The 13,711-nt window shown below is 41.0% G+C and overlaps 1 protein-coding gene across 1 annotated transcript; it reads left to right on the forward strand.

Annotated features, from left to right (window-relative positions):
• The first annotated feature begins 8,271 nt into the window (after nt 1–8,271).
• On the forward strand, nt 8,272–12,922 carry CBX1 (chromobox homolog 1). The gene is made up of 4 exons (XM_006832507.1): nt 8,272–8,411; nt 9,052–9,229; nt 9,791–9,885; nt 12,778–12,922. Exons 1-4 carry the CDS (start codon nt 8,272–8,274, stop codon nt 12,920–12,922), a joined length of 558 nt encoding a protein of 185 aa, XP_006832570.1.
• The last annotated feature ends 789 nt before the right edge of the window (nt 12,923–13,711 follow it).

Consider the following 13,711-nt stretch of genomic DNA (forward strand, 5'->3'; position numbering starts at 1 on the left):
TAAAAAAAAAAAAAAGCTGAAATGAAAAGAGACACTGTTAACTGTCAGTACATGGAGGGGATTATAATCATTGTAATGAAACAAGGTGTATGATTTGTTGAATGATGATCTGACCTGTAAACTTTCACTCAATTCACAATAAAAACTTAAAACAAAACTGTATACTGGACAACCACACTCCTAGGTGTATAATCGGCCTCCTCACTTACTCACCCTGAAGAGTAGCTCTTGGGTTAGTGTAGATAATAAGTAAAATGCTTGTATCCCGGAGGGCATCACAAAGGTTAAGTGCTTGGCTGCTAACTGAAAGGTCTGCTCACTGTTTGCTACTAGTGGGTTTTCTAGGAGAAAAGCTTTGGCAGTCGGCTCCTGGAGAGATTTCCGCCCAGGAAACCCAATGGCGTAATGCTAGTGCTCTTCAGAGTTGCTCTGAGTTGGAATTGACTCGATGGTACACACCAGCAAAATGCTTGAAGTAGTTCGTTCTAGCACATAGTAAGTACTCACATGAGACTATTATTAGTTATGTGAACATGCCTGGTTAAACATACAGGTTTCATTCCCTTCCAGAAGTCCACAAAATGATATATATATACATTTTTTTTTTTTTAATTAAATGTTTTTATTTTGGATTGAGTGAAAGTTTACAGGGCACATCATCAGCTTCACATTCAACCATTCATATAGCTTGTTTCATTACATTGATTATTATCCCCTCCATACATCATCAGTTAACAGTGTTTCTCTCTATCCTCTTTAGCTTTTTTTTGAATGCGGGGGGACTTGCCTTTTTGGAATTTACAGTCTCGGCTTTTAGGGAAGGTTTTTACATTTGTCTGTGGATATCCAGGGCTCATGTATGAGATTACTAACAAGCATTACTGAATAATCAGATGAGGGACAGTTTGCTATGTCTACTAGGTAGCTAAAGTCTGATCCTCAGAGCCTATGGTTTGGACGGTCAACAACGCTTGGGCCCACAGGGTCTTGACCTCCTGACCGGGTCTGCACGGTCTGCATCATATTCCTCCTTATTTATTGTTTGTTTAAGGGACCCTGCCTGTCTTAGGCGGTCAGTGCGAATTCCTCAGTCTTACCAGTCATTGAAACTCATTGCAGCATGGCAATGGCTCTGTCTTAAGTTGCTGAGGTTCCACGTGATCCTTACCCGTCTCTGGCCACATGTCCAGCATAAACAGCTGCCATCCGAGGAAGGCAAGGAGGGAGGAGATCGGCTGGGGACCCCATACGCAAGACGTTGCCAGCCCACCACCTGCTCTAAGGTGACCAAGCAGGATCACTATGCTGAGGTTCAATCAAGTTCTTAGGGGATCTTACTCTCTAGCAGGGGTAGCAAATTAGTAGCCACTCAGTGCTCACTTTGAGAATTACTTATATCATAAATTTGAGCATGTAGCTGATGAATATCCACAGACAAGTGTATATTGTTCCACAACCTCCTAAAATGCTGTTGGATTAAGTTCCAATCAAGTTCTGGATTACTGAAAGATAACACAGATCTACTTATACCATGAATAACCTTAGCTGGGAGTGTAATCTGGATATATTGGGTCTTACTTCCCTTAAGCGATCTTCCTTTCTCTAAAACATTTAGTCTGTTTTGTGAACCTTTGTCTATTTACTCTTGGATCATAAGAGCGAGACTAATATCCCTAGACAGCTGATTTACATGGTGTGGGCAGGGCAAAAAAAGGTAACAATTCCTATTTGCGCAGTGATTCTTGACCTGAGAGCAAAGGCACATGGCACGTTTAAGGGCCAGGCACCGCAATGATTTGCCTAGCTTCTGAAATCTTTTAACAGGGAATAAAACCTACGATGGTTGATGGACGATTGCAAAATCAGTAACATCTATTAACTCCCCATTCCCCACGCCTGACAAGCAAAGCAGCAGAATGTCTCTGGGGTTTAACCAGTTCCCTAAGGGTTAAAATGATATTTTTTTAAAGGACAAGAAAAATAGAGGAGACAAGCAGGGGAGAGATGTTGGGGGAACAGATGGAGAAGTAAGCAGTAACTGACCAGAAAATCTGAAAACTAAGCAAAGTTGGGATTAGGAGAAACCACAAAGTTGCAGGGCATTTTGATCCACAGAATTTCAGAAAGACTCAGGAATTAGTCACACTTACAAAGCAGTTTGAACTGCAAGGTCGGTGGTTCAAGCTCACCAGCTGCTCCTTGATGGCACTTAAGGACAACAGCACGTACCTCTACGGGGTGCAGGTGGCACATAAAAAGTGAGAATTGATTGAACATCTAGGAGAAAGAGTGAACCCACACATCACTTTGTGTACCTCACAGTAGACTCCCCCTTTCCTTCTGTAGTAGACTAACGGGTTGAATAAGGACTTGACTTGGGAACATTACACAGAGCTAAGGGCTAGGGTCATACTAATAACAGGAGTTTATGTACTGAACAGTGAAAACACCCCCACACACCACCACCTCCCTAGCTTGCCACTTGAACTTGACTCCAACCACGGGCAGGAAATCGGTGGATTTCTCTCTAGAGAATTTGCCCTAAGAGAAGGGAGCTCCTAACAACATTGCAAAGATACTTAATGGATAAATCATTTGCAGAAAGGGAAAACATCTAGAAAAAAGGATTGTACCAAAGATGTACAAAAAATAGTCAAAACTATACCTTGGAATAGTTTGTCAAAATTAAGGATCATCAAGGATTAAGATTTTATAATGTTCTAGTATACATTTTGACACTTTTTTCAACTATTATGGAACTTTTGATGCCAGGGTGCTAAGAAACAGTGATGGCTATAGACATTATTCCCATCAGGCACTAACTACAATGACGTGAGTTACTTTTCAGTTCCACTGCCTAGCAGCGCCAGCAGAGTGTCCTCCCTCCATATGTCTTTACTGGTGTTTGGAGACTACATATTTAGAGCTAAGGCATTTCTCTTAAAACAGTCCAGTTAACGTGGACCTTTGGAGTGTTTAACGTGGCTAGATTCTTTAGGAAGAGTGAGTTGTGTATGTAATCATGTTTGCTCCTGATGTGGGTTGCATATGTAATTGATTCTCCACTTACTTTGACTTGCAGCCTACTTGGGACCCTAGAGTATCAACTGAAAACATGAAAGAGCTCACTTTGGGAGATCTGGCTGAGATTCTCAAGTGTAAATCTACTCTAGGCTGATAAATGGGGTGAATCAATTAAGAAAGCTCATAGAGAGGCAGACATCTGTTTTCTACATTCTTTGCCTCTTAAATTTGAGTTATTCACAACAAAATATGTGAGTAAGGATGAAATTTAAGAGAAGGCCTTACGTGAGATTTCCCCCTTTATTTACATAAGGATTATATCTTAATCCTAGTCTGACTCTTCCTCCTTGGGCCTATGTTAATGGTAAAGGGAGGGGGAGGAGGACTGAAATAGTTTAGAGAAGCCAGAAGCTTCCCTGACCCTTCTGGTTTATAGTAGCAGGATTATATGGGCAGTATTCAGTGCTATTTTTGTGAATAAGGCAAATTTTAGTGTAGATAACGCAGACCCTTAAGTGGCTCTGAGTTCTCAAGCTATAGTCATAGATTGCCTTTTCTTTATTTCCTTAACTTTAATTACTTAGAAGGTTTATTGTAGTTCAGTTACTGTTTTCTAGATGGTGCGTAACCCAGTGTTTTTCATCCATCTATTGAGAAAGAAAGTATCTTCCAATTTTCAAGTTCAAATTAATTTGGGAATTGTAACCAAAAGATGATTGTTGATTTAATTAATTTTTTTCTCTGCAAAGACAACAGTGAATCTTGCTGCCTCTTAAGCTGACAGAGAAAACAAGAAGTAGAACTTGGTTTTTTGCAAGTAACATTACTTCATTTATTCAAAGGGACAATTGGATTTTTCTTACCTCATAAAATAACACTAGTCATATGGCTATCAGAAGTCTTGAACATCTAAAGATATGTCCCGCCAGGAAGAAGTTAAGTGCTGTCTAGTTGGTTTCAACTCATAGTGATGCCCTGTGTGGGGTTTCCAAGGAGCAGCTGGTAAGTTTGAACAACTGAACTTGTGGTTCAAACCAACCTTGTGCTCCAGTGCCTATCCCACAGCGCCACACCAGGACTCCACCAGGAAGAAGTACAGACACAATGAACTTAGCCAAAGATTGCTTTAACTCAACACTGATGAGTCTGTGCAGTAACAGAAGGAAAAGCCCAGTCATTGGACACTGGCAGAGGACAAGAGGAGGGAAGGAGAGCAGAGTTTAGTATGTGAGTAAAGTGGAAGAGTGTTGCAGACACTGCAGCCCTGTGTTCAGCCAGGTAGTTCACGCAGGGTACTGCAATGCTGCAATGTTGCCTTGGGCCACATTAAAAGCACCTCAGGAAACATCCTTTTGTGTCATTCTGCAAGAGCTCAGAATAGCTTTAGTGGAAGAGGTGTCTGAATTTGTACCTAGGAGATATTAAGCTTCAGGTAAACAGGAACTATTTCTTACTCTTGAATCTCCAGTTTATAGCACAGTACCTAGAACTTTCTAGTAGCCAAACAGCTGTTTCAGTGAAGTCAGCTTTGTTCATATATGCAGACATGGGAATAATTTGAGAGTTTTAAATTCAAGTATATAGATAACTGATTATCCTGATATTTTTGAAAGATGCACATTGATTATCATATAGTCTATAAATAAACTTTCTGAAAGGTAATCTAATTGTTACATTTGAGCCCATTGCTACTGCCACTCTTGTCAGTTCATCTCATTGGAGGTCTTACTCTTATCACTGATCCTCCGTTTACAAAGCATGGTGTCCTTACTCAGGGACTGTTCTCTCCTGATAACATGTCCAAAATTTAAGAGTCGAAGTCTTGCCATCTTGGCTTCTAAGGAACATTCTGGCTGCACTCCTGAGCCAGATTTATTTGTTCTTCTGGCAGCCCATGGTACTTTTAATACTCTGCTCTAACACCTTAATTCAAAGGCATCAATTCTTTTAAGGTCCTCTTATTCATTGTCCAACTTTCACATGCAAATGAGACCATTGAAAATACTTTGACTTGGGTCATGCACACCTTTGCCCTCATACTAACATCTTTGCTCTTTAACACTTTAAAGAGGTCTTGTGCAGCATATGTGCTTAATGCAATATGTTGTTTGGTTTCTTGATGAACTGAATGATTGTTGGGTCCACTTCTTAAAAAATAAAACTGCATCCTCAAGATGTTGCTATTAGCTCTACATAAAGGTGACGTCACTTTCTTCAACAAACTGTTTGATGAGGACATTAGATGTTGCTGGTTCCTGTTAACTGTTCAGTGCAAACTCGGGTTCCTCAAAACAAAGTTCAATTCATCAAAACAATCAATAATAAAAAGGATACTACCAGGCTAGCATCTGCTAGGCCAATCCTTTTGATAGAAGTTGAGCAAAGCTCCTCTCTTTCAGTTGGTTAAATTTCTCTTACATTGAGATAGAAAACATGTAAATTTCTGCTGCTGCATATTGCCCTCTGCCCAATCTAACCTTGCTTTTCTCATCATAGTTTTCCAAACTCCAGCAACTCCCTGTAGCACCAGTGTCTCTGGCTGCTCACCAGTTTTGACATCCACATCAAATAAATGTTCCAGCAGTTCTCCATCTTCTTGAGTAATTCCATGACGGAAACCTTCATGGTTTTTGTCCTTCATGATACAGAAGTCTTCCGTTATTTGAATACTGTATTCTGTCCCAACACCCACCGCTGCTTCCTGATGTCTCTGGGCCTCTTTGGCTTTGTCCTCTGGCCCCCAGTTTGGGCTGCTGAGCTGATCTCTGCTTTTAATTTCTCGCGCAGACCCTCAGGTTCATCTTGCCAAATATTTTGAGAGTGACGCTCCAGTATCATCTTGCTCTCCTGGATAATACTTATCATTACCCAGATCCTCCCTCTGGGCTTTCTTCACTTCAGTCCAGGAATCTGGCAGTGCCAGCTTTTTTAAGAGTAACTTAAATATTTGACTGTTCTTTGTCCAATTCATCCAAATACAACAACCCAAAATCAGAAAAGAAAGATGATGAAGCTGCCATCTTGTCCCAAGGATAATCATGAGAACTTCCTTGGGGGAAAACAAGAAAAAAAAAAAAAAAGAACATGAAATAAATGGGACCTTCCATGAGCATCTTGGTGGATCACAGTGGGCATCAATGGCAAAGGCTAAATCCCAGAGCTAGAAAGTCAAGAGTCAGAGGAACCGGAAATGTGAAAGGAAAGGCTGAAGTAGTACTTGCCGATAAATGAGAAAGAAAGAACTCATACTTTGGCTTTCAACCCCTAACTCCCCAAATGTCGCGAGGCCTGCGTTCATCTGATTTCTTGACTACTGTTTCATGAATGCTGGTTGTGAATCCGAGCAAAATGAAGTCTTTGACAATTTCTTTTTTTTTTTTCCCAAAGCCTGAATAGGCATTGTATTTAACAGGGTGGTGGCACAGTGGGTTAATATGCCGGACTGCAGAGTTGTTTTTAACCTCAAGGTCGGCGCTTCAGACTCACCTCGGAAGCCCTATACAGGGTTGCTATGGGTCGACAGCACTTAACAGAAACAACTTTTGTCAGTTTGAACCACAAGGTCAGTGGTTCTAAACCATCTACTCAGAAACCTTATACGGGGTTGCTTCGAGTCGGAACCAACTGGACAACACAATGACGACAACAACTCTTATCTTGGATCATCTGTCATACTCTCAAGTCTTCTATTTCTGTCTGGGTAACTGCTAGCTATCAATTTGTAGATGTCAGTTTTACTGTACAATTTTATTTGTATGGCGCCATCTACTGACACAAGTAGGTAATAAAAGTTGGAGGGGGAAGAAAAAAAATTACAGGCATACCTCAGCTATACTGTGGGTTCTTTCTCAGCCCAAAGTTGTAAAGTTAATATCACAATAAATAGACTCACAATTTTTTTTGTTTCCCATGCATATAAAAGTTATGTTTATGCACTATCCTGTAGGCTCTTAAATATGCATTAACATTTTGAAAAGGTTTGATATGTAAGAATTACCAAAATGTGACACAGAGACATAAAGTGAGCATATGCTATTGATAAAATGGCAACCAATAGACTTCCTTGACGAAAGGTTGCCTTAAGGCTTCAGCTTGTGAAAAGCCCAGTATCTGAAGTGCAGTAAAGTGACGTATAAGAAATTGAGGGATGCCTGTGTCTATACAGAGGACTGGAATTTTTGCACTTGAAAAATTTAGAGGTCGTCCCATCCAGCGATACATTTTACAAATGAATAAACTTAAGTTCTATTTTCTGTGATTATTACCATCTTTTCCCCACTAGTTTTCCAAATTGCTGCAGTGTTCCAGTTTATCATGGTCATTCTGGCATTTTTATAAATCTAAAAAATAAATTATGAAGTAATATAAAATAGGAAGTTACCAAGAAACTTGTGAATTGTAAACATATTTGTTGTTAAGTGCTGTTGAGTCAGTTTTGACTCATAGCAACCCTGTCTATGGTTTCTGAGAAACAACTGGTGGATTTAAACCACCAACCTTTTGGTTAGCAGTCCAGGGCTTATGCTACATTACCAGGACTCCATAAAAGGACTCAAAAAGAGGATGCTTGAGTCGTGCAAAAGAATGGATTATATTGTACATGTATGTACAGAAAGGAAAACTAAATGTTTAATAAATAGGATAAACTTTTCCCAATGTAAAAATCAAGTTTGATATTGTAATAAAATGGAAAACATGCTTCATAAGAAAATAAGGGTCCAAAGATTGTAAGTTTAATGTGTGTACTTTATAATAAAGGTGATTGCTTTCCTTTCCATTTAATTAATGTAACATTAATTAATTTAAAAATTAATGTAGCATTTTAATTACCATGCTTTATGATGACAGGTAGATTGGGAGATTGCTTTAATTAGAAGGAAGAAACATGAGACTTTTAAATGGATATGCAATAGTAAAGTTTTGGTGTGAGATTAGGTAGGATTGTTTTTGTTCTGTTTTTTAAAAACTAGCTGAGTGTATCAGACAGCTTTATTGGTTGTAAATGGCACTCATTTACCATCAGAGTGTAGTATTGAAGTTATCAATGACATATCTGGTTTTCTCACCAGCTGCTCTGCAGAAACCCTATGCAGGGTTGATATGAGTCAGAACTGACTTGACGGCACTAAACAGCAACATACCAACACGAGTATTTACCTAGTCAGAGAAAGAGTGCCCTGATACCCTTCTTCTTTCCTGTATTGTTTTAGCAACGCCACCCTTTATACCAGAAAGCTGGCGGGTACTATGGGGAAAAAACAAAACAAGAAGAAAGTGGAAGAGGTGCTAGAAGAGGAGGAAGAGGAATATGTGGTGGAAAAGGTTCTCGACCGCCGAGTGGTAAAGGGCAAAGTGGAGAACCTTCTAAAGTGGAAGGGTTTCTCAGAGTAAGTGTCGTTACAATGGGAGGTCATCACTGAGTTGCCAAATATTTGTCAGCAAAGCCTAGGATGCTAAGTGGAAGTAGTGTGATTCAGTTCTGCTCTTCATGTTGTTGTCAGGTCGGTTCCAACTCACAGTGACCCTGGGTTTCCGAGGCTGTAAATCTTTACAGGAGCAGAAAGCCTCATCTTTTTCCCGCGGAACAGCTGGTAGTTTCAAACTGCTGACTTTGCAGTTTGCCGCCCGATTTGTAACCACTACGCTACCAGAGCTCCTTGATGTAGAGTCTGTTAAGAAATGGCCTACATGAGCAAACTAATGCAAGCCCTGATACGATTTCTGAAGAACATTTTTGTTCTTCAGAATCATGTCTGATTTTAGACATGTCCAGGTTTGCCAAGAGAGTAATTTTCCTTTGAGGGAGGCAGGTGTTGGGTTTTTTTCTTTCAATTTTTTCCATTTGTGCTAAAAAAAACATCCCAGAAGTTTCAGTTTCCCCAAATTTTTGGTCTCGGATAAAATCTAGCTGTTCGTTATCATTCATTCCTCTCTTCCAAGGAGATAGCTCTTGTCTTGTCCTCCTTCCTAGTATAAATATACAAACTCTGAGTAGGGTACGTGACTTCCTGTGCCCTCTGGTTTCAGTGAAGACAACACGTGGGAGCCGGAAGAGAACCTGGACTGTCCTGACCTCATTGCTGAGTTTCTACAGTCACAGAAAACAGCTCATGAGACAGAGAAATCAGAGGGAGGCAAGCGCAAAGCTGACTCTGATTCTGAAGATAAGGGAGAGGAAAGTAAACCAAAGAAGAAGAAAGAAGAGGTAAGACTAGAAGTAGGAATTTTCACTAGCCCAGAATTCTCATAGCTGTCTAAGAACTTGAAGGCCATACATGCAGCCATCTCCTCTCAGTCCTTCCGAAATGTTAGATAGGCTCATGCTTATAAAATGTTTAGGGGCTTAGTCTAGAGAAAGCGCAGAACCTGCTTTTTTGTCCTTGGCACAGAAACCACATATACAACTGACTGGGGACAGACAAGCTCAAATAACTGTATTCCTTACAATGTTTTAATCTTTAAGGTAGATGTTTTGACTTACTCAACGTCTTGAGTAAGTTGTGTTTTGAGGGTAAAGGAACAGTTGAGAACATTTTATTTTGTTTGAAAAGTATGTCCCTTTTTAACACATGGGAAAGTCTGTAACACTTCAGATCTTGATAGAATAATCGCTCAAAAGAACCTAAAAGCCTATTGCTTGGAGACAAGGTATTGATAAAACATTGGCAAGATTTTATGATTCCACTAACCAGTAAAACAAGAGTAATTCTAGGCTGGACAAGACACCCATATAGATACAATTGTTCTATCCATCTGGTTTTTGCAGTCAGAAAAGCCACGAGGCTTTGCCCGGGGTTTGGAGCCGGAGCGGATTATTGGAGCTACAGACTCCAGTGGAGAGCTGATGTTCCTGATGAAATGGTGAGTCTGCCAGTGGCTCTGTGTAGTTGTTTTTTTTCTTCTCCCCATCTGTTCCATGCCAGAGGAAAGGAGCTGGACCTTGGAAATTCCAGTCGCCCAGGTGTGAAATCTTTAAGATGACATAGTTCTTCGATAGTGACCCTCAGCCTGACCGCCAGCTTGGACTCATGAGTTACAGGTAGGGGCCCTTAGGACTCTCAGATCTTTGCCCGTTTTTTTTTTAGGAGGTGGGAGAAAATCTAGATTGGAGAGGGTATGGGGAGGAGTTACATTTCATTTCTGTAAATGAAAGATGAAATGTGATTGGACCACCCTCCCCTTCTGCCACCTCCTTAATAAAGATCGGGCTGGCCCCAGGAGACTGTTAATTTCTCAGGATTAGAAACCAATTTCAGTAGCTCTTCTTTGTTCTTGATTACATATCCGTTCCAGTTTTTGCAGATTCTATTCCAGAATCAAGTCAGCAGGAGTCAGAGGGCCTCCATACTGTTATGAGTACATTGTTGTTGTTAAGTGCCATGGAGTTGATCCCGACTCATAGCGACCTGTGTATAGGGTTTCCAAGGAGTGACTGGTGAGTTTGAACTGCTGACCTTGCTGTTCAGACTGACTTTGCGGTCCTATGTGTATCCTCAGCGCCACCCCAGAACTGTTAGGAGTACAGAGCTAGCCTTGTCCATTGCACCTACTCCTCATTTATTGACTGTCTTGTTACATGACATTTCCCATTTATTACAAGTTTGAGAAAATTCTCAGGCAGCAGTTCCAATAGGTAGGGACACACCCTGACCTGGGTATCCTCCATGGATCAACCTCAAAATATACTGGAGGCACTGGCAACAACTGGACATGCAAGGGACAGCGGCCAGTTGGCTGCAGGAAACCTCCCACTGGTCCATGGTGTTTCAGTACAGCTACTGAGGGCACAAGGTGATGTCAGGGCTCCACAGGGTCATGAGCAGGCAGGAGGCAGTTGAATAAGGGCCCGGTGGTACCTTGGAGGTCGGTGGGGGGAGGAGAATGCTGTTGAGGCAGATGGAGAATGAGTAGGATCCCCGACCAGAGCAACATCCGACCCACCCCCAGCCCCTGAAGGCTTCACAGTGGTGAAAGGGGGGCTCTGTGACACCAGTGGAGGGATACCAGCCTTGACAATAGGGCACAGCCCCCAACTCTGACATAACAACAGTTTAGTATAATGACCTTGTATCTGGACCCTAACCATGTCGGTAAGTGAGGAGTGGGTGTATAAGTATAAACACCAACGATAGTAACACCCATGAGATAGCTTAATGAGGCAGTTACCTTGAGAACTGTAATTACCCAAAATTTCCTGTTATTTCCTTCTGTTCAAAAAGAAGCTTTTCTTGCCTTTCTCTTGCTAGTTAGGAGATGCTTGTCCCCTCCCCCACCTATTTTTTTCAAAGTGTATCTCAATCATTACAATATAAATTTAAGATTAAATAATTCTAAACCTTTGCCAATGAAGGCTGCATTCTATTTGCCTTTTGTGAATCTAGAACCTTCTGTGAAACTTGAATCTGTATTAATCTCTCTCCTTTAGTAAAGGACCTCAGAAGCCTAACTTTAGCACCTCTGGAAGCTTATATCACAACTGGCCAGCCCTCTGTTTTCTTCCTATGAATTTCTTAGGTGTTTACTGAATATGACCCGCTTAGCTGATTGATTGCTCACCTGTAGGAGAAAAGTGCATTTTCAGAGAGTCATGTATGGGGAGAACTCTATATCAGGAATTACTCAGCCTGGCTGAAGCCTGCTTTCTCTATGGGAGTGTGACCAGTCTGAGTTATAGTCACAGCCTTGTGTTGCTTAAGAACTTACTCTTCTGATGACTCACTACCGTGTGCAAAGATTACAGCTGAATATAACTCTAGAATTTAAAATTTAGACATTGATTACAAAATTAAGCTCATTATGAAAAAGTGATTTTCCTGGAGAGTGGAAATATTTGTCCATTTCCAAATATAGTAAATATTTCTATGTAGTGAAATGACTGGACTTTTTTCAGAGGGTGCTGTTGTCCACAAAGAACAGTCTGCTTTAGGTTCCTCATAGTGTTCCATCCTTTACTTTACCATTCTTTGGGTCTTTGCTCAAAAATATACCAATATAGGCCTACTCTTTTCTAGTTTAGCGGGGCTGTGTGGCTTTGGCTTATGTATTGTTGGGGGTTTACCTGTTGCTGAAGGTTTTGGATCGTATGTACCTGCTCCCTGTCCTATGCTGCTGCTCCATCTAGGGTGCTGTATATGTGTGTGATTTTCAAATTTTGAGAACCTTTTAAAATTCAGGAAAAAGGTAGGAAATGAGGAGTAACAAACTCCTCATTTCGTACCTTCCAGTATTGAAATACCCAGGCAGAACACCTGGGGGTTACATCATGCATGTGTGAACATGGCATTCGATGGTATTCCATAGTATAATGTGAAATAGGTAGATGTCCACCTGCAATGGCTTTGGTTGTATACATTATGGAATTAAATCCTGTTACAAAGTCAAGATCTTGCTATGAGCTTTTGTCACTGGGATATAGTATTTGAATGGTTTGGCAGTCTCTCCTCTTCCCTCAGAATCTAGAAATTCATGCTTGTGGCATTGGGGAGCCTTCTAGAGGTTCAGTCAGATGTCATAGGCTAAGCCAGGTGACCCAACTTTTGGCAAAGATCCCAAAGGGAATTCAAGAGCAGATACTTGAAATGTCACTTGACTAAAAGTTGCCGGTAAATGCTACATGAGCCATGATATCACTCCTCTCTAGTCGTAGTCTGTCTCTTCTGAAGATAGTGGTTTAAAGGCCTCTCCCTTGGGAGATCCAAGTTATCAGTCTGCCAGCACTTGGTTTCAGAAATCTCTCTCTGCTTTGTTCTGCAGGAAAAACTCTGATGAGGCTGACCTGGTCCCCGCCAAGGAAGCCAACGTCAAGTGCCCACAGGTTGTCATATCCTTCTATGAGGAAAGGCTGACGTGGCATTCCTACCCCTCGGAGGATGATGACAAAAAAGATGACAAGAATTAACTCTATTGAGTACCAGCCCCTGTCACATGACTGTGGGTTTAAAGTGGGGAGGGAAGGAGTTCTACTTGTCTTGACACTATAGAAGTGGCTTGAGAAGATGTCCTTTGAAGAGCCGGTATAGTTTCTGTGCCCTACAGCAGCCTAACTGCTTTAAAGCCGTCTCATGCTGTAGAGATTGCACACCCATCCCAGTGGAAAGGAAGCGAATAAGTGTTTCAAGACAACACATTCTGCACTTTGCTGAGAAATGCAAAAGGCCTTCTATGAAGGACAAAACTTGCAGCATGAGTGTGTGGGAGAACAAAGAGACACTGTACATCTTCAAAGAGCATCTCCACAACCCACAGCCTTCTTCCCAATAGTGTTAACTCTACATTTTTACAACGTAGCATGTGTGTAGTTTTTGGCTATTACTGGTGTATATTTGGGATGGGAGGGGTGGGTGGGGAAAAGGGAGATGGATAGGATCATTTTTGTTAAAATTTGGGACCTGATTGGGAAAATGATGAAACAATACAAAGAACCAACAACTGTTGATTTGATTCTATGTCCAAAATATTTTACCTTTTTTTAAAAAAAAGTCATTGGCAGCAGAAATGAGGAGAGTGAGAGACTACTTAAAAGCTCTGAATGCCTGGAACTTAAGCCAAGGTGTTCCCTGCCTGAGCTTAATGCTGTCCCTACAAAGGACTAAGCCAGTAAGTTACCAAAGCCTCCATTTTGGAATGGAAACTGACTGAGGAGGGAATGTTTTTTATTGGAAAGTACACATAAACAGATTATTCTGTT

This window comes from Chrysochloris asiatica, unplaced genomic scaffold, assembly GCF_000296735.1.
Source record: "Chrysochloris asiatica unplaced genomic scaffold, ChrAsi1.0 scaffold00007, whole genome shotgun sequence".
Taxonomy (NCBI): Eukaryota; Metazoa; Chordata; class Mammalia; order Afrosoricida; family Chrysochloridae; genus Chrysochloris; species Chrysochloris asiatica.